The 20,294-nt window shown below is 41.4% G+C and overlaps 2 protein-coding genes across 4 annotated transcripts; both read left to right on the forward strand.

Moving 5' to 3' along the window:
* Positions 1 to 1,151: 1,151 nt before the first annotated feature.
* On the forward strand, positions 1,152 to 10,150 carry frg1 (FSHD region gene 1). 2 transcript variants are annotated; one of them, XM_006629978.3, is made up of 9 exons: positions 1,152 to 1,268; positions 2,494 to 2,558; positions 2,749 to 2,871; positions 5,378 to 5,435; positions 5,651 to 5,765; positions 7,070 to 7,174; positions 7,559 to 7,650; positions 9,197 to 9,307; positions 9,561 to 10,150. In XM_006629978.3, exons 1-9 carry the CDS (start codon positions 1,207 to 1,209, stop codon positions 9,595 to 9,597), a joined length of 768 nt encoding a protein of 255 aa, XP_006630041.1. In that variant the 5' UTR covers positions 1,152 to 1,206; the 3' UTR covers positions 9,598 to 10,150. The 2 variants fall into 2 exon arrangements, with proteins under 2 accessions (XP_006630041.1, XP_015200841.2); XM_015345355.2 differs by lacking the exons at positions 1,152 to 1,268; positions 2,494 to 2,558; positions 2,749 to 2,871 and adding an exon at positions 2,903 to 5,260.
* A 2,444-nt stretch (positions 10,151 to 12,594) lies between these two features.
* Positions 12,595 to 19,893, forward strand: LOC102693609 (acid ceramidase). 2 transcript variants are annotated; one of them, XM_069193346.1, is made up of 15 exons: positions 12,595 to 12,740; positions 13,172 to 13,218; positions 13,486 to 13,576; positions 13,942 to 14,028; positions 14,355 to 14,433; positions 14,533 to 14,607; positions 15,966 to 16,011; positions 16,540 to 16,684; positions 17,016 to 17,070; positions 17,438 to 17,519; positions 17,862 to 17,993; positions 18,178 to 18,301; positions 19,015 to 19,071; positions 19,318 to 19,437; positions 19,481 to 19,893. In XM_069193346.1, exons 1-14 carry the CDS (start codon positions 12,663 to 12,665, stop codon positions 19,405 to 19,407), a joined length of 1,188 nt encoding a protein of 395 aa, XP_069049447.1. In that variant the 5' UTR covers positions 12,595 to 12,662; the 3' UTR covers positions 19,408 to 19,437; positions 19,481 to 19,893. The 2 variants fall into 2 exon arrangements, with proteins under 2 accessions (XP_069049447.1, XP_069049445.1); XM_069193344.1 differs by having other exon boundaries at positions 19,318 to 19,893.
* The last annotated feature ends 401 nt before the right edge of the window (positions 19,894 to 20,294 follow it).

Consider the following 20,294-nt stretch of genomic DNA (forward strand, 5'->3'; position numbering starts at 1 on the left):
ACACAATATAGAGCCTGGAGGACGTTCACTCATGGAATATTTGGTTTGCTACATAAACTTCTAATTTTCTTACAGTCATATATTAATACTATTAATACTAATACTATTAACACCTGAAGAAGGCTCCACGGCCGAAACGTTGTGTTCTCTTTCTTCTCTTTTTTTCAGCATGGAATAAACCTCTTACTTGTTCCTTTGCAGCCTACGCATGCTGACGCAGCTACCCACCTGAACTATTAATACTATTGTTAGCTCTGGGGTCTCTTTACCAGGAGACCTCCTGGCTTCCCTAAACCACAAAAGATATGTGGTTTTCCAGTCTGCATCCAGAAAACGTCCATCTTTTTTTACAGCAGGTGCACTATTTCTGCTTGCTACTGTAAGGGAATTAATTTGGCTTTTTAAGGTGGATCAGTCATTGGTGTTTCAGACTTGTAACTTCAAGGCTGTGGGATCAAATCCCAAGCGAGATTATTGTTTTTAACTTATTGCAAAGTAAACCAGTAATAACATTTACCACAAGAAAAATGAAAGCCACAAGCTAGCAGTGTGTGTGTGGTTGTTGCTGGAAGCCCTACAACACGCACGTTTGCAGAGGCCCATGTACCACCTGTTGTCCGAGCTCGTCCCTGACATGGTCAGTGGAGCTCAGGTCTAGAGCAGGGCACCTGAAAAAAGATACCAAAAGATTTACTCAACATCCAAACTACGTAGACTTTTTATTTCTAAAAACATGCATGCTCACCATATATTCACTACCAGGAGTGTTTGCTTAGTGAAGCCCTCGGGGAACTCTGTTCAGAATAAGAACGTAATTATTTGCTTTTCAGGTGTTCTTGAGCGTCACAAACACGGCTGTTATCCTTGTGATAGCTCTGCAGTGCCCTTCTTGTCCGCAGAAATGTGTGTTGAAATACACACCTTTGCTGTTTTCTACGGACGTTAGTCCCGTAAAACAAACAGAGCACTTGAAGCACTTGAAACTCCACAAAGCAAAGCAAATGCTTGCTTTTGAAATCGATCACAGTCTCAGTGCACTGCGAAACCTGGCGAGTAATTCTTTGCCTCATGGCGACCTCCAAACACTTGGGGGCGGTCTTGCGCATTTGACTAACCAGAGGGTTCAGCCGCCCAGAAACTAGTTTGTCCCTATTCGGCACCCGTAACGTCCATCTGGTTTGTTTTTTTTTTAATGTGTTTGCAAACATGGCAGAGTATTCGCGTGTAAAATCTACCAAATTGGTCCTGAAAGGCGTTAAGGATAAAAGGTGAGCTGGAGAGCCATACGGTGAAGTCACACTATTTGCAGGGGAGACTGGAGTCTTACCTGGAAAGCGTGCTTCTAAATTATTTGGTTGATGTTTTGCTACGTAGGCCTCTTGCTTCTTACATTGATGAGATGATCCCTCGTATTTTCAGTCCAAGGAGTGCTCCTCGTCTGCAGTCTGTAGGCGTGCGGCAGTGAATCCAGCGTTATGAAATGTGGACAAACCCTTGTTTTTGCTGACCCGCTCCGGCTGTTCGCTGTAACGAACTATTCCCGGTGTGGGATCGTAGCTCTTCAGTTAATAATAATAATAATAAACTTTATTTTATGCCACGACTTCTTGATTTTGTATGTCAACAAGCCAGCTCAAACCCCGGACTTTCCAATTGGCTTCCCTTCATTCGAACAACTCTGTCTGCAAATTGATCCTTCGGTGCACGATTGTCAGTGGCACCAATGTGTCTAAACTTCCCAAATTAATATTTTTTGCGCCTTATGGAAGATGTTTGAATGGGATTAAAATGCATTTCGGTCTTTGCGCCTCGTGTACCTTTTGTTCATCTTATTCGGGCGATGAGAGTATGGCACACAAAACAGCAGACACGGTAGAAGCAGATTCGTGGTACTGTGCCACTGTTTTCATTATTATTTTTAAATCGTTCATTATTCAGTACATCCCTTTTTGTTACTCTCGGTGTGAGAACAAAGTTTTGAGAAAATGCTCTCGTAGGCATCGTAATCCCTCACTGACATGATGTTGAATCATCCCCACGGTGGAAATAAGAACTGTTTTTGGAAACTAAATGGCGTCTTTCTATAAATGTAGTACATTAGCAACATTTTTGGGGGGTGTGGGGTCTTTTTTTGGTCCATATAGAGTGTCATTAAAGTGAATTGTGGAATGGTAAATAAAAAAATAAAAGAGTCTCCTCACTCCCAAATACAGGAGTACAAATCGTGTGCATGCATTCTCACTTGAGGTGAATTATTTGCTAGATGCAGACTGCACATCTCAATAGTTTAATTTTATGCTTATGTTTTTTTTTAATGTACTAAAAGTTGAAATAGTTGTTTCAGTAATCAAAGTGTAAGGTTTTCGTAAACTAAATGAAATATTCGTTTGCTGTGAACGATACTGAGGGAAGGCATTGGGCAGCCTGCCGTGGGCGTGTAGTTTTTCTGTTTATGACATTTGTACAGTAATTGTGCGTTTGTTTCAACTGCAGCAAGAAGAAACACAAAGACAAGAAGAGAAAGCGAGAGGATGAGAAGGAAAAAGATGACATTGTTGGTAAGACTGGTTGTAATGACAGCATGTTTGTAGATAAACAGTATAATAACTATTTCTGTATCTTTCAGGGTGGTAGTTAGATCTCGTAAATATATCACATAAGAAATTAATTATTTTAAGACTTCCCTATTCAGCATCTTCAAAAGCCATTACTCTAACCTCTGATGTATTTCAAACTCTTTGTTTGCAGGAGGCTGGTGGGCCATCAGTAACTTCGGAGAGATCACAGGATCAGTGGCCATTGAGATGGACAAGAACGCCTACATCCATGCCTTAGATACCGGGCTGTTTACTCTCGGCGCACCACATAAAGGTACAGAAAAACCTTCTTAGTTCAGAAAGTTTTTATGTCTTTATAAATTAACATCAATTTAAGCGTATGATAGAAGTGGAGCCTGAATGACTTCATTGGTCAGCACTGTTTTAGATACAGCTACTATATAATTATATGACGGGGAACAAATTCAGTACAAAAACAGATGAAGTGCTGTGCCTTCTTTCCCTTTTAACACTTTCAGGCTGAAACCTGATAAACAAATATTTCTTTGCAGCTGTCAAAGAATATAAGGGCTTTTTAGACATATTTATTATTCTTTTTTCTAACGTTTAACTTTAAGGTCCACAACAATCTGAAACATGAATATGAAACAATCATGCTTAACTTGGGACCCTACAGTGTGTTTATTCAACTCCCAAGTGTTAGTTACAGATTTGAATGTGTGAAATTTAGTGTTTTGCCTGTGTATCCCTTTGAAGACTGAGCTGTGTTTTTTTTAATGATGTCTATAGAATGTAAGACGGTGTATAAGTGTCTTCTGTACCTGTCTTGCCATTTTCTTTCCTACCCTCATTAAGCTGCAGAAACAATACCAATGTGCTCGTTGCATCCCATAAGTCAGTACAAGAGATATGAGCTTTTCTCTTAGAGCACGTTTGTGTGTGTAGAAGCTGCTGAATTAATCTAACCCAGGATCGTTTTTTAATATTACCTCTTTTTTTTCCATTCTTTGGAACTCAATAAAATGTACATTGCTCCTGTTCGTCTGTCAAAGAATATTAATTCTGCAATTTCTCAAATAAGACACCTTGTTGACAGGTTCTCTTTCTCAGATTGAGCAAGAAAATGGGATGGCAGTAATTGTTTCTTTTGAATAAATAGGAGGTCTCTTTGGAGTGGTATTTCTGTCATATCCTGGCCTGTGGTTTACATTCACTAATTTGCAGAATGTTATGAACTGTAAAGTTATAGAAGGTATTGCAGAATGCCACACAATTTTCAGCTCTATTGACTCTGAGAAACCTGGGCTCATACATGATTCCTTACTGTTCCCCATGATGAGTTTGCTGAGTTAAGCAGTTTGCTGTATTCTCTAAGCAGGCAGTATAATTGGTTTGTGTATTGGGAAGAACACCATTACAAAAAAGGTTAACTTAAACATAGAATGCATTAAGTTTTGTATATAATCAATTTGCAATCAGAATTCATGCAATAGTAATAGGAAAAATAAACTGTTTTGCAGCCAGTGTGAATTCACATAGAATATGCCTAGTTTCAGCATGAGCTGTTAACAGCTTATTTCTAGAATATTTTATATTACAGCATTATAATAGTATTTATGCAAATATACTTAATCTCTTTCTCTATTATTTCAGAATTTCAATGCATCACAATCTTACAGAGGCATAAAACAAATGCAGGCCTGTTACCGTCTGAAATGCACAATGGCTTGAAGTCTTAAATGTATCTGTCACTGTTAAAAGTGGCAGATGTGCAAATTCTGATTTTGATATGGTCATTTGAGGAATAAAATAAGCACTGTAGGTCAGCAGTGCTTTCTGCATTATTCAGCCCTGTGTACCTGTCAGGTTTAAAATTTTGCAGTAAAGTTGGACCAGCCTTTATTTCCAAAATAGTAATGGTGTAACAAATAACAAATAAATAGTTTATTAAAATAAGTAGGAAGGAATAGAGAGGAAGACAACTCCCAAAACACAGGGATAGAGAAAAAGTCAACTTTAATTACTGCAGCTGTTGTAGAGGCCACATAACTGCCTTTCTCTGACTAATGTGTCGACACCTGGGACTGCTTGCTTCTGGTGTCCACCTGCAGTGCTGCTTTGTTCTCTCCTTCCCCGGCCAGTCATAGTTCACATGGCTGACGGTTCTGCTTTTAACCCCTTGCCTCCTGCACTGACACAGTAGGTGATTGATGAAGACACAAAGACCAATGAAAGTCCAAGCTACAGAAATATAGCAGCGCTAAGACAGGCCATGGGCATTTACAAGACAAGCTGGCTCGTAAACGTGTCCTTTCACTGCCTCCCTGCATTCGCAGAGATGTTTTCCAGTACCTTGTTAGGTGCTTATCAATTAACTAATCATAAACACATAATGTCACACAGGCATGTAATTAGAGAAATAATCGCTGCTTATGCATTTTAAAATGCTCACTGCTCATTAGTTCTCCAGGGTGGTTAGAGAGGATGACAAGTTGCGATCAGCACTTTTCAGTGACAGCCAACCAGCGGGGAATTTTGTTGCTGTGGTGATGATATCACTTTTAAAATCTGAAGTATTACCACGATTCACCGAATGTGCGTGTATTTATGCAGATACACTGAAAACTTTATTTTCTGTTTTACTTGGAAACCGGACCCGACTTCTTGCATGGACATTGCATCATTCATCATCACACTCTCAGGTAAGTACGGTTTAAGGTTTCGGCCTTCCCACGCAGGGATGTACTGGCAGTGGACGGAGTCAGGACCTTCTCAGCATTTTTAGCCCAGATTTCTAAGGCGTCCGTTTTCTTTTGCAGAGGATGAGGGTCCTCACCCGCCTGAGCAGTTCACAGCCATCAAGCTGTCGGATTCCAGGTGAGTTTAAACATGAGGAGAACGTTTTATTTATGTTTTCCTACAGATTGTTTTCACTTCCTCTAGCTCTGCCATTGCCGTCTGTTAAGGTGATGATAAGGGTTCCGTTTTTTTTTTTCCATGACTGTTTCCTCGGAAGAATGTCACGTGCCGGAATCACTGGTTTGCCCGTCGTTGCCCGAGTTTTTATTCTTTGTGTCTTTGTTCTCCGTGAGGATCGCCCTAAAATCGGGTTACGGCAAGTACCTGGGGATCAACTCGGAGGGGCTTGTCGTGGGCCGCTCCGATGCCATCGGATCTCGGGAACAGTGGGAACCCGTCTTTCAGGATGTGAGTCGTTCCCCACAGCTTCCTTTCTTTTCGTTCTCCCACATGTTATCCCACTTTTTCTGAATGAAACGTATCCCAATGAAGCTGTTGGCAGACGAGGCAAATGTTTGTAGGTCCCATGCAAATGCATGCCTGTTAGATTCAGATTCTATATCAGTAAGTGCTAGTCAAGTCCCCAGGTGATGAAGAGGATCCAAACCGAGTATAAGAAAGCTTCCTCTGTCTGAATGTTACCCAGCACTTTCTTGCGTGCTGTGCATTTTCACAGGGCTGCGACAGCGGTGTTCAAAAAGACATTGATTGTCGTAGACGTAACTGCAGTGCCCTCTGAATACTTTCAGGGTGTCATAAACTGGCAGTATGCCTCCCTGGGTGCTGTTGCATCCAACTCAAGTTCAGGTTTGTTGTCAGACTTACCTGAGTACAATGAAATGCTTACTTGCGGGTTTTCCTCACGTGACAGATGACATAACGTCGAAAATGACACAACACATTGCTTCGCAATTCTTAAATACAGGAACAGGGTTGCAACTATGAAATTGACCCGCATTTAGAAAGCAGTAGCAGTAGCAATTCAACGGTAGCAGTATTTTCGACTGATTCTCAGCAGCCGCGTCCAACGGCGCTATAAGGTTGCAGTGGTGCAGTTGAGAACAACTCCTCAACCCAAATTGCAGTCCAAAGGGTGTGAGATTCAAGCAGAAAAGCCCAGTGGTTCCAGGTGTGACGCACCTGCAGGATGCTGGCCGCAGGATGTGAAGACCCACGGTATAAGTATTCATCTTTGCCAGGCAGCCACTGGAGTCAAGCGCGCACAGAATCTGACTATTAGCACTTGAAGCAGTGCTTGAAACTGCCTGTGCGTCAAGGCAGATCAGTTCACTGTCTTCACCACTGTTGTCATCCTATTATTAAGCTCTGACTTTGAAATCTTGGAACAAAGACTTTCATCATGATTAATATAATGAAGATTGACCATTGGGGGGGGGGCATTTTGATCCCAAAGTCCTCGACGATCTTTACAAATCCCTTCCGTTTTCAAACTACAGGAGAGGCACCTTTAGTTGTTGACAAACCTCAGTGTGTCATTTGCATCCACGCTGTCATCAGTCACTAAGCACGAAATGCCACTGCTCCGGTGTTTATTGATGTTTTCTGCCGCTTTGCTTATACGTCTCTCCACTGATCGAGCCTCGGAAATGTGTCTTGACGTGACGGTGATGTTGCCCTTAATGAGTGTCTGTGCTTGTTTGCTCAGTGAGCGGTAGTAGATGCTTTTCTTGTGCTTCCGTGTTTTATTACAGGGAAAAATGGCACTGATGGCTGCGAATAGCTGTTTTGTTTCTTACAATGACGAAGGCGATATAGTAGCGAAAAACAAGGCCGCAGGAGAAGGTGAGATGATCAAGGTAAGAACATAAGAATAAGAGAGAGGTTGCAAATATGAGGGGGTCGGTTCAGCCCATTTACTCCAGTAGCTGTTTGATAATTAAAGTTTAAACACAGGATCTTATTCAGCTTTTTTGGGGAAGAGCCGATAATTGTCTGCTTGGCCGGGAGCTTTGTTCCACTCTTCGTGGGAAGCAGGGCTTACTCTTCCCTATACTAAATGCTCTGCCTCTTGACTTCCGCTAGTATCCCTGGCCACTTGTGTTGTAAAGTGGGACTTAAAAAGGCTTTAAAGGTCAACTCAAGATTTAAGGTCTGCAGCATTCTTACGATACTTTTTTCCCTTGCTAGCCTTGAACTTTGAAGTTTGCAAATTGCTCTAAAAACTCATTTCTTTCTTTAAGTTCCGATCGTGTGCAGAACGGGAAACCACAAAGAAAGAAGACATTGCAGATGAAGACAGAGGAAATGTCAAGCACTGTGAGATCAATTACGTGTATGTATTTCATTTTAATCAGCATTTAAGGACATAAAATGTGCCTTTCATTGATGTATGGATTCACTTCCTCAGAATCACAGTGTGCTTTAGGTGCAGGAGGCTGCTGCACTGCAGATACTGTAGAGAAGTTCAGATTACTAAGCTTAATTAACCTCCTAGAGCAGGAGTGATTAAATCTGGGTCCCTTGCTAAATTTCCTATTCAGACTTTGTCAAAGTGTCCTCCTGTTGCCCATGTTGGGACATTGGCTTTGGATTTCCAAAACGGAAAAGTGCAGCCTACTGCTCCATCCGCGACAGTACTTATAATGTCCAGCGCTCCAAGGCAGGACCTACAAGGGCAGTATTTTTAAGGGTCCGTCTTCTAAAACGGAGCTGATTTTTTTTAAGGTATCTCCCAGTCAAGTACTGACCAGGTACTTAGCTTCCACAATATATTAAGACCCAGCTTCAAGTTAGTATAGCCAATGGCAAATCTCTACATCAATCTTATATGGAATGTCCGTCCATCCATTTTCACTCCTCTTTTCCTGGTGAGGGTCACGGTTATATGGATTATATCTCATTAAATTAGTTTTTAATGAATTGTATTCCAGTGAAGCTGTTGGCAGACAAGGTCAATGTTTGTAGGTTCCATGCAAATGCATTCCCGTTAGATTCAGATCTGAACTGCTCTCTATTTTCTTAAACTGGGTATTGAGTTGTCTTATATATGTGATAGATTCTATATCAATAAGTGTCAGTCAAGTCCCTGAGAAATGATGAGAATCTACAGTGAATATAATAAGAAAGCTTCCTCTGCCTGAATACGTCATGCTTACCAGAAACCAGAGTGCGATGAGAGCAGGAGCCCAGAAGCCTGATAGCAAAATCAGGATCAGGCTTAATTTTAATATCAAGTGCATCTGTCACCAGTGAAGAACGACATGCCATTAGGGAGCTGAGAGGTCATTGATTTTCTCAATTTTCTAAACTGCAGCCATTTCACACCTGCAAGGATCTGACATCCTAAATCATGGCTTGTATATGTAGATGATGGACTGAGGAGCACATAAATCTATATCGTAACGGTGGATTGATGGGCCATTGAAGCTTAACTGCAAGGCGCAAGATGAAATGCCACTGCAGTCCACTGTTTATGGATCATTAATTGCCAGACAGTAAAGATGAAGCTTTCTGCGTGCCATTGTTTTCTTCTAAGAAAACCTGTAACGCTTCCCTCACTTTTCAAGGTGTCGGGCAGAAGCAGAAATAAGTATGGAAACTGTTTTTTTCTTGCCTTCCTGCTAAAAGAGTCCCAACAAAGAGTAGAACAACAAATTCAGTTTTTCCCCACGTTTCATTCATCTTGTTTGCATTGAAGGGAAATACTTATTGAATATGTTTTTTTTTTTTGCTTTTGACTTCTAAAGGATTGCTTTGGCTACCTTCGAAGTCTGTGTGGTCAGGTGTATTTAATGTTGGACCCTTCGTTGATGAATTTGCATTATTTAATCTTTCTAAATGGTTTGTTTTAAAAATACATGGATCAAACTTGTTTTCAGAAAGAAGTTCCAGAGCTTCCAAGATCGCAAGCTGAGGGTCAACAGTGATGACAGCAGTTCGCTGAAGAAAGCCAGAGAGGAAGGAAATTTTCATGAAACTTTATTAGATCGGTATGAAGATTAAAACATCTTTTTTCCTCTGAATGCAACAGTCAGTCCGGCAGCTATAGAACTGTGCAATCTTAATATTAAACTCTCCTAATTTTCAGTACAATTTTGTTCAGTTTATATCAAAACAGGTCTTAAACTGAAGGAAATTATCCAGAAAACAAAACTGTCTTTTGGCTCTTAACACAAACTTTGTTTCTAATTGTTAAAATCTTGATGCCCGTGTAATAACCAAACATCCTTCTGTCTGTTACAGGAGAGCCAAGATGAAGGCAGACAGATACTGCAAATGAAGATAGAAGAAACAGATCTTTTTTTCTTTTTTACATTGAGTGTTGTAATTTTGTTAACAATTTGAAGTTCACTCTGATGAAAATTTAAAATTAAATTTAATGTTTTATAAGAAAAGGGTTATTTTCTGTGTTTTGTTTTTAGTTTTTAAGTTATTAAAAGAAAATGTTCAGATATCTGAGAGATGTGTATTATTTAAATATTTATTTAGTATTATATTGGCTGGATATGTTCAAGTATTTTCAATTATATTTTTATGTAATGTTAAAGAAAAAAAGCATCATATTTGTCACCTTGCGTGTCATGGATATGTTAAGTATAATAATTTAAACTAATCTTATTAAATTCAAAATCTAGCACATATTACATATTTAATAATTACTTGTTTTAAAGAAATGTATTAAAAGCATTTTTAACTGTTGAAGGTATTTGTAGAAATAATTAACAAGCTTAAAACAGCCAGTACAAAATGTAGTGTCAGAAATGATTTTCTGTTTTCTGTGCGTGGTGAAAATTTTAACTAGTGGAAATAAAAAGCGATCACTATATGTCTTACAGGTCGGCTTCTAGAACCCAGCTTTTTATTTTACAAATGGTAATTCATGCATTTTCTAAGCACTTATTCTAAATCAGGGTCTCGACCACAAAAGGTAATAATATACCTTATTAATGCAGTGCTCAGGAGAAACAGGAGCGCACCATCACACGTCGATTTCTCTTTCTCTTTGCTCTATAAGTAACCTGCAGTCTAAAACTAATTTAATGGCATGGTTTTAAATGTCTGGAAGTGATGATTAGCTTGAGTTTAATGAGCCAGTGTCTATTCTGGAAGTAAAACCATCTATCTCTGCCTCCTGCAGCTTACAGTAAGACCGTCTCTGCTGCAGGTCGCTAGATCCACAGCACATCAACGCGTCTCTCGCTGACATTTGTTTGAACTTTCGCTCCTCCGCCCTCGCGTCCCATTTAACCGCACTGTTACCCCCTTTTCAAGCGTAGAGCAGCAAATTGCTTTACTGTTACAGCAATTTAATAAGTGCTGTAACGAATTCAAACTTTTGTCATGGTAAGGATTTAAAAAAAAATAAATTAACCATGAAGAAGTGCATTTTAAGCCTCACAGGTGTCTGACAGGAGATAAGCATTTGCTTTCAGTAGCTTTGCATTTGCTTTTTATGCATTGCATGGCAGCCACTATTTTTTCTGGAAGGTAAAGTCTGTCCGGCTTTTCATTCTTTTCCTACCTTGTCTATTCAGCTTTATATTTATGTGTGCCTGGTGGAAGGCAGCTTCTGTATGCCACAATCGAGTTTCAAACTAGAAATCACTCCGTTTGTGTTGCAGACAAGTAGTGTGGAGGTCAGCACTGCTCTCTCGCGGGTCTTGGATCTCCGCTTCCGTTCTGCCCTGGGGCACGTTTCGTCTGGACTGTGCATGCTCTCCCCCAGTCTTCCCGGGTTTCCTGCCGGTGCTCCACAGTCCAGAGACTTGCTCTGTTTGTCCTGCGGTAGACTCGTCCAGTCCAGGTTCTCCCCAGGCTGCCCTATCCGCCGGCTCAGGCTCAAATTGCATTGATTTAGGGGTGTAAATAACTGCGGGATTGTAGGCATATTTGGCATATTGTGTCTTGAGTTAACTTGACCACCTTAATGATATCATTTAATGATCAACACTGTGCAGTAAGCATAGATGGGGCATTTATAAAACATAAGTGCCAGCCTATGTTTCCCCCGTTCACGGTGAACGTTTGCCTCAGGATTGTGTGGTGCTCTTTTTTATTCAGTATATGTTTTGCCGTTATACAAATCAGAACACAAAAATGAAATCGTTTTCACTGAACGTCTGCTCGATCCGACCTAGCAGTGACTTGACTCAGTCCAGGACCCCGAGAGTCCGCAGGCCGCCGCTCGTACCTGCGATCTCATCCTGTCAGTCACTGCCCGGACCCTGCGTGACCACAGCTGAGGATGGGGACGCAGATCAACCCGAAAGCCTCTACCTGCGCCAGTCCGCTGCCCAAACACCAGCTCTCAGTGGGGAGGAGAACTGAGTGATGAAGCCAGTTCAGCGATGGGGTTTATTAGGAGACCACTGTTAAGGGCAGGGGGAAATTTGGCCAGGACACCGGGGTTACACCCCTACTCTTTTCGAGAAACGCCCTGTGATTTTTAATGACCACTGAGAATCAGGACCTCGGTTTTACGTCTCATCCGAAGGACGTCGCCTTTTTTTACAGTAGAGTGTCCCCGTCACTATACTGGGGCTTTAGGACCCACACAGACCGCAGGGTGAGCGCCCCTTGCTGGCCCCACTAATACCTCTTCCAGCAGCTGCCTCAGCTTTCCCAGGAGTCTCTTATCCAGGTACTGGCCAGGCTCACCCCTGCTGAGCTTCAGTGGACTGATCGTTAAAACGTTCAATTCAAACGAAGCGGCCCGAGCATCTCTCAATCGGGCACTTGTAGCGGCAGATATTCCCTCTTCCCAGAAGAGGGCACCTGAGCTAACTGGAGTTACTAGCTGCAGTAGGCAACATCTCAGCTATGTTTTGTGTTGTAGATCAGCGATCATGAAACTCGGGGAACTCAAACCGAATCAATATATCGGACAATCGAGAAAAAAAAACAGTTGTTTTTTTTTTTTAAATCAGATTCGCCCGTTCTCACGCCCTTGATTTCATAACTATCAGATCAGCACCCAGCTTGCAGACAACAGCTCTTCACTTCCTCATCAGGAAAACACAGCACACGTGCACCTGTTTATCCGTCTGCGGGCGGGGGGATACGTGGAATGGGGAAAAGTGTTTTTTTTTTAACCCACGAAACGTCGTGGGTTAACTCGTGCGTGGCCTCTGTGCATAACATCACAAGACTTCAGATACTTAAAATTGTGCACCAGGGTGCGGATCTAGGCGAATCCCCAGCGGGTGAGATTCTGGTACCCCCCCTCCGCCGACTTGGTACAGCCTGCGACGCCTGTCACGAGGAGGCAGGGCACTTCCTGGTCTCAGCGCCCTGGGCAACAGCAGCAGCTGAGCTGAGCTGAGCTGGGCAGAGGCTGTATCGGACATGGGGTCTCTGGGGCTTCTCCGTGGGCTCTTCCTGGCCCTCCTGGGCGCTTTTGTATCGACGCAATTTGTGCCCCCGGTAAGTGGACAGGAGGACTGAGATTTAGGGGAGATCTAGTGGCCCTTTAAAGGTACCTTTCCGATCTCGCCTCCCGTCTCATCTGATCTGATCTGATCTGATCCGATCCGGGCAGGATGTGAAAGTCCCCGAGCTTCACCGATGATAGAATGCCGTTTCGTTCCTGTGTACATCTTACTATTGATATAAAAAGACGAATAAAGCTCATCGGCTTCACGGTGACCACACGCACACCTGGCCTTTTTAATTGTGAGCTAGTTACTCGCTGTCGTTTACCGGTGTCTTGTGATTCGCGTTACGAAATTCCACTCACGAGATTACAGAAGCCTGCGACGGTCAGTTTTCACAGCATTTACAGTTAAAAGATGTCCAAAGACCAGTAAAGACGTCAATGATGTATCCGTGTTCCATCTCCCTTTTCTTTTCTGCAGTACACCGAAGATTGCAGGAACGGCATGTATCCTCCAAACGGCCCGACGTAAGTCCTAGTGCTTCGTTTTTATTACACGGTGATCCATGCTACAGTGTAGTTATCGTCAAATAGCATGCTGCATAGAACAGGCGGACTCCTTGGTTATCGTAAAGGCGTCGTGAAATTGGTTTCTTTGTGAACAGCATCGTCTGTCTCATATAGATTTCAAAATCTTCCCTGAGAGAGGTTATGCCATCATCGGGCTGTTTTGCAGTAAGGCACGTCGTTACTTCAGCGATAGAATAACCGTGCTGTCTGCGATGATTGTTTCAGGTTTAGAGGTAACGTCACTTGGTACACTGTAAATCTGGATTTACCACCGCGGCAAAGATGGACCCAGGTGATCAGCGACAAAAAAACTGAGGTAAAGTCTGCAGTTAATCTGTTTTAGTTACATTTCACTAGACGAAACCCTTTTCACCCTTTCATCCATGTATTTGAACTCTTCTGTGAATTCGTTTTTTTTTCTTTAATTACATTGAAAGCAAAGTCATGATGGAGGTTAGAAAACATTTTACCCCGTGTTATCTGTATTGTTTTTTTTTCTGTAGAAAACAACAGTTCATTTCCTTTTAATGAAATCTTTTCTAAACAAACGTTGCTTTGCTTTGAGTTCATTCTCCTTAATCAGATTGTGCTCGAAGTGGCCTAACCAACGCATAAAGTTGAAATGTTAATTAGGGCTAAAGCACTGCGTTTTCTCAATTCTAACTTGTTTTGTTGCTCCAGCTGGGTGCGATGATCCAGGTGATTAAGGACTTCGCTAATGCCTTTGTTCCGAGTGGAAAACTCATTGAACTCGTGGATAAGGATTTGGTAAGCATGTACAGATACAATACAACATTACAGTCTTCTGTGTTGTTTGATGCGCTTGAGGATAGAAAGTTGGACATCAAGTCAGGTCAGCTCGGTGTGCCTGGAGGTGGAAGGCAGAAGTGTCTAGTTGGAGGATTATCTGGCTGTTGTTGGTAACACTAGTCACACTTCTGGGCTGAATGACTCATCTGCAATATCATGTACAAATGTGAAACCTCTGGTCGACTCGTTGAAATAAAGCTGAACTAACTTTGCTTCATCCTGCCGGCTGAGTTTGGGTGAAGTGGTTTGTTCCGCACACTTCTGAGAAGACTTCTCTTTTGCAGCCTCTTATACTGGATACACTCCCCTCCCCTTTCAATGAGGAGATGAAGGGGATCGCAGATGCCTCAGGTCTTCCCTTAGGTAGAGCTGAATTTTGCATCTATTTGAATGAATCCAGCAGAATGTCAGCCTATTCTAAATCTATTCTGTTTTCAATTGTTTTTTTGTTTTTTTTCCCAGGAGAGGTCATACTTTTCAATGTTTTCTATGAGGTGTTTACCGCATGCACATCACTAATAGCAGAAGACACCTCAGGTAAGAGACTCCAGACCGTGCAGGAGCACATGTTGCCTCATCATCACAGTTAACAGAAAAGCAGCAGGTTACAGCACAGCAGTCAGGCTACTCAGTGGGCTAGAGGCCTCAATGGCCTCCTCTCGTTTGCAGCTGTTCTCCTGACTTATTTCAGCTTGTGCTGGTGTGAGAGAAGCCTGTCCTCACTAACAGACACATTAACTCCTTTCCCATGGAGGCTGTTAGCTGAACGTCTGCATAGTTTAAAATGACAAGACATGATGGCACATTTTGTGCAAGTGTAGCTTGTCTTGTGCCAGTTTCATTGGTAAAGTACCACACAAATTCGATCTACTAGTCTTTTGCAGACTTGCGCACTTAAAATGTTTTAATGTGATGGAGGCATCCCACAGGCTTTAAAAAGGCCTTCCCCCCTCCTGCTGCTTTACGTCTATGAACAGATGAGATGAGGAATTCCGGGAGTCGGGTTGAACTGGGGTTTGAACACGGGTTTGAGTGCTTAGCGGTAAGCCTCGGTGTCGGCCGCTGGGTTTGATGAAGCTGGCGTCAGGGCTGGGAAAGCCCATGAGCAGTGTTCAGAGTTAAAGGGAGAGCGCTGAGCTCGGCTCGGACAGAAGCAGAAACCTGCCGAAGCGGTCAGGCAGGTAACGTTAACATGCCGGGATTCAGGTTTGTCTTCACATTGAACAGGTTGCATAAATCCTTTGGAACGCTTGGCTGTACATACACAATTTGTCAGCCCTGCATACTTAAAGTATCTTTTTTTTGCATTTGCGGTGGAAACACAGCTGATTGTCGGTTCCCTTTTTTGGCTAAGGCTATATACCTCCCAGAAGTATTGGGACAGCAAAGTCAAAAATTATTAATTAATTGTCAAGCAATTTTTATTTTTGATAATGAGATTAATATGAATGATGAGTGTTTTATTTTAGGTTAATTCAATGCATAAATCGATCGTATTAGAACAGAATAATTCTGTCCAACCCTGTTATTTCAAGTGACCATAAGTATTATGACACATTCCCTCGAAGTAAATTTCAGAGTATATTTCACCACTTCAGTATGTGGCTGCACATCTCTTTGAGGCAATAACTGCATGAAGTGTGCAACCTATTCACCCATAAGCAAACACAATGTTCCTGTTAACTTCAGAACTCATTCTGTTGCAGCCATCATTAGTTACATTAAGATGGGTGAGCCACTTCCAGAGGCAGCACTGCAGACCCAGTATATTAATGTGATCTCAGACAGAAGGGTATTAAGAACAGCTCACTCCTTTTGGTCACTAATAACATCTCTGTTCTCTCCATGAAGCACCGATAATGCAATCATTGTCCTGATTGTGGTTTTCTCTTTAGGCAATTTGTATCATGGAAGGAATTTAGATTTTGGATTATTTCTTGGGTAAGTGCAATCAGCATTTGTCGCACAACTCGGTCCCATCGTATATTAGCAAAGCTTCAGGTTATGATGGGGACAATGAGATTAAAGTCGTTTCATATCAGTGATACAGCTGCTGTCATTGTAAATTTAACGTCAGTTTTGCTAGCATTACAGCGTAGGTTTTAGTTGAACTCCGTACCCAGACCTGAACTGTTAGGGTTTTGAGTAGAAAGAGTATTAACCTCTCTTTTGGCAGGGCGAGAGTACTGTAGGAGGATGAATTCTCCAACGGGGAGGCCTGACCTGTGACTATGTATAGATCCAGTATCATAGTTTGCATTTTTTATAAAGTTAGATATCCAAGAATCTCTTATCAGTTGGTTTATCGTTTCAGAAGTATAGTTTAAGAGGAATTAATATTTACAATATACAATTTCATCAGTGTATGTACAGTCTAGCAAACTGATTTCAGAGTGAACTTGCAAATATCCCAGCAACCATCTGCTGGATGTTGTCTGTAAGGCAAAAGTATGTTCTTTCTGACTGCAGATGGGACATGAAGAATAAGTCCTGGGCAGTAACTGAAAGACTAAGGCCACTCGTGGTGAATCTGGACTTCCAGAGGAACAAGAAAACCATTTTCAAATCAACCAATTTTGCTGGATACGTTGGCATGCTCACAGGAATCAAACCAGTAAGGATCCCTTTTTTATGAATGACATTAAAATGGGTCTCTGAAATTTCAAAATGCATGAAGAGGCACAGGAGTCGAAAGTTTCACTCACCAGTTTAAAAATGTTTCCAAGTCACAGAACAGGTAGAGGGATCAACAGGAGTACCGCTGCAGTAACTCTATGGAGGTTGTGTTCAGTTAGGGAAATGCATCGCTTTGACACACTGATTTCAGGCAGTAGGCGGTGTTGTCCTTCGTTGCATTGATGTTATTCAGTGTTGAATAGTGAATGCTGCTTTTATTTTCCTTACCGAACCATTAATGTTGTTGATGTGTGGTTTCCTTTCTTCAGAACACGTTCACACTTACCATGAATGAGCGCTTCAGCCTTGATGGAGGCTTTATTGGTAAGCAGATACTTTGCCTGTTTAAACTTCATCCTTTATTTTAGGCAACTTTGAATGAGGGTCCCTAATGAAACTATAGAAAAACACGGCAATATACTGTCATTTGCGCTCCTAGGAATAGAATTGTTCATCTCCTTTTTCTCCTTTGTAACTTAAAATATCCAACCTACATAAGTATTTAGCCAAGAAATGGCTACAATATCAGTTATGAGTGGACTTTTTAAAATTTCACTAGACCCAAATTGGCTGGTGACGAAATACGCCAATGAATCTGAAGTGTTTTGGCAGCAGCTGGCATGATTTCCTTCTTAACTCGGGCCCGTGAATGCAGTGACTGTATCTGAGCAGAATCCTGCTCTCTCTGCAGGCATTCTGGAGTGGATCCTTGGCAGGAGAGATGGCGTGTGGATGAGCTTCCTCACGAGATCAGTGCTGGAAAACGCCACAAGGTAACCGGACTCATTCATTCGATTGCTCCTGCATTCTGCAGAAATGTAAATATACTCCTGTTTATTCGTTTGGGCCTTTATACTTTTTTTTCTGACTTTCAATATGTTTGTTTTTAACTGTTCAGCTGCACTCATTTTCTAAAGACCCAGCATTTGCCAAAAGCTGGCAATGTAGTATTGCCAGTGTACCGTAAAGGCAGATTTGCCACTAAAAGTCCTAACTATTGGTACTTTTTCAGTATTGTCTCTCTGTTGCAGTATTACACTGTTATACTAGCTTCTTTCAAGTAAATGTTTGTAAAGAGGTAGTCAGGTTTAAAACATTTTTTGTTTCTGATAAAGCTATGATGATGCCAAGAACCAGCTGTCAAAAACCAAAATGCTAGCTCCGGCTTACTTCATCCTCGGAGGGAACAGGTCTGGACAAGGCTGCGTTATAACGAGATCAAGACGGGCTAGTTTGGACATTTGGGAGTAAGTATACTGGGCTAAAATGTTGCAGAAGTGTGTTCCCAACAAAACACAGCAATATGCTCTGGTTGCTGTCTGCCACGCACAGCTGTAAAACGCCGTTTCCTGTCCGCCAAACACAGCTGTAGTGTGTCCTTTCCTGTCCTCCCAACACAACCGTAACTTGCTGTGTCCTGTCTGCCGGAAGGATTGACCTTGAAAGGGGCAGGTGGTACGTGTTGGAGACAAACTACGATCACTGGAAAGAGCCGCTCTTTCTGGACGACCGCAGGACTCCAGCCATGAAGTGTATGAATCAGACGACACAAGCTGTGAGTACACGCGTCTTCTTCAGTCTCACAGTGTTGGTCCTGCTCTGTGAATATTGTTTGAAAAAAGTTTTTGTTTAACAGAGGGTATCCTGTAATATCCTGTGTATAAGCAGAAATTGTGGTCTCATTCCAGCCATAGTCCAAATATTTCTAGTTTAGTTGGCTTCTGGGAAAATTGACCTTGGCGTGAGTGTCTGTCTGCCCTGTGATGGACTGGCATCTGGTCCATGATGGACCCTGTGTGGCACCTGGTGCTTGGTAGGATAGGCTCCAGCTCCCTGTGACCGAACAAACATTCATGGCTTTGACAAATGTTTTTGTTTACAGTGGAACTCAAAATTTGGCCTTCAAAGTACCATTAATCTTAGGCCAATACACCAGCTGCCAAGTTATATTTATTGTAATTTTCCTTATGATACACATTTCCACTTTTCAAATTACTATGTAGTTACACTTATAGAACAGGTCAGTGTGCGTGACAATTTTCCCAAAACCCTATTTTACTTCAATGTTGATCTTTAGTTTATCTGGGTATCCTGTCCTGTGTCCAGTATTTCCTGTGATAGGCTCCAGGACACTGTTCCCCTGAATTGGATAAGAAGTTAATGAAAGTGATGTTTACCAAGTAGAAAGATTCTTGCACTCTTTATATTGCTTCACATTATCCAATCCATATTTTTGTAATAAAGTTTTAAGATTGCTTTTTCTTCCAGAAAATTGCACCAGCAACCATTTACAATGTCCTGTCAACAAAACCAGTCCTCAACAAGGTAACACCTTCAGAAATCATACAGTATTCATTTTCTGTTACAGTAGCTTATTTCTGTAATCTTGTTCAGGACGTCACATTTTATGATGAGCAATTTGTTTTATATATATACACTATATGGTATAAATGAAGAACTGCAATCTAAAATGTACTCCTTAAAGTATTAATTGAAATGTGAAGCCATTTTATTTTGTGGTTGGTACTTCTCAACAAGTACATCTAAAAATGTATTTGTGTTGTTTTTTAGCTGACTACATACACCACTCTTATGGATGTTTCCAAAGGCAAGCTGGAGTCTTATATCCGCGAATGCCCAGATCCCTGTATGCCCTGGTAAAATCCAGCATGATTCTCTCTCACTGAAGACCTGCTACTTCAGTGAGAGAGCATGATTCTCACTCACTGAAGACCTGCTACTAATCTTTTGAAGATGCACAAACAAGACCTACATCACTCTGTAGAGCTTAATATTGTAATGATCATTGCTAATCTTAACTTTGGAATGTTATTAAAAAGAAAAATACAGCATATCTGTCATTTCAGAAACTTTAAGACTTTTAGTGGGAAGTTAGTCTGCTTTTTAAAAATGTGATCTGTATATTTTACAGTGTAGTATTTAAATCCATTAAAAATAATTTCTCATTAACACCCAGCAACTTATCTGTAATATCACTGCAAATTGCGTTCTAATATTCATCTGTAAAAGAGAGCCATTTCTTGTTTAATGACTTACTGTGGGATGGGAAATGATAGAGTATATTTTCAGAGTGCTCATTTGAATTAAATTTGAGAACTTAATTGAATTAAACAGTTTTTTAACCATCATGGAATACTGTACTTTGTGGTCCCCTGATTGTTTTGAGGTCTATGGGGATTGTCCAGATTGCTTATTACAATGAACATATGGTCATACATGCAAGAGGAACAATGAGTAAGACTGGTCTCATCTTCCTCAAAGCCACAGGGGAACTGAACATTTTAAAGACAATCGGCAAACCACTCTGAGGAGATGTGAAGCACCTGCATAACATAAATGGGACATTTCAAGAAATCATGAGAACTTCGACATTTCCACTGCTCAGGTCTATATAATGATTAATTTAGTATGCATAAAATTGGTTGAGACAAATCCAAACACACCCATTGTGCTCAAACAGTGAACATCGTTTCTCTTAAAAAGGTGCTTACATTTTTCCATACCCAAAAGACGTTCATGTGAGAAAA

Source organism: Lepisosteus oculatus, chromosome 1, assembly GCF_040954835.1.
Source record: "Lepisosteus oculatus isolate fLepOcu1 chromosome 1, fLepOcu1.hap2, whole genome shotgun sequence".
Classification (NCBI taxonomy): domain Eukaryota; kingdom Metazoa; phylum Chordata; class Actinopteri; order Semionotiformes; family Lepisosteidae; genus Lepisosteus; species Lepisosteus oculatus.

Bases quoted from the DNA above. Each gene is read 5' to 3' on its own strand.
- frg1 (XM_006629978.3), top strand. From the start codon at position 1,207: ATGGCAGAGTATTCGCGTGTAAAATCTACCAAATTGGTCCTGAAAGGC. The intron at 2,559-2,748 runs GTAAGACTGGTT...CTTTGTTTGCAG, and splicing joins GGAAAAAGATGACATTGTTG to GAGGCTGGTGGGCCATCAGT. The intron at 2,872-5,377 runs GTACAGAAAAAC...TTTCTTTTGCAG, and splicing joins TCTCGGCGCACCACATAAAG to AGGATGAGGGTCCTCACCCG.
- LOC102693609 (XM_069193344.1), top strand. From the start codon at position 12,663: ATGGGGTCTCTGGGGCTTCTCCGTGGGCTCTTCCTGGCCCTCCTGGGC. The intron at 12,741-13,171 runs GTAAGTGGACAG...TCTTTTCTGCAG, and splicing joins CGACGCAATTTGTGCCCCCG to TACACCGAAGATTGCAGGAA. The intron at 13,577-13,941 runs GTAAAGTCTGCA...TTGTTGCTCCAG, and splicing joins TCAGCGACAAAAAAACTGAG to CTGGGTGCGATGATCCAGGT.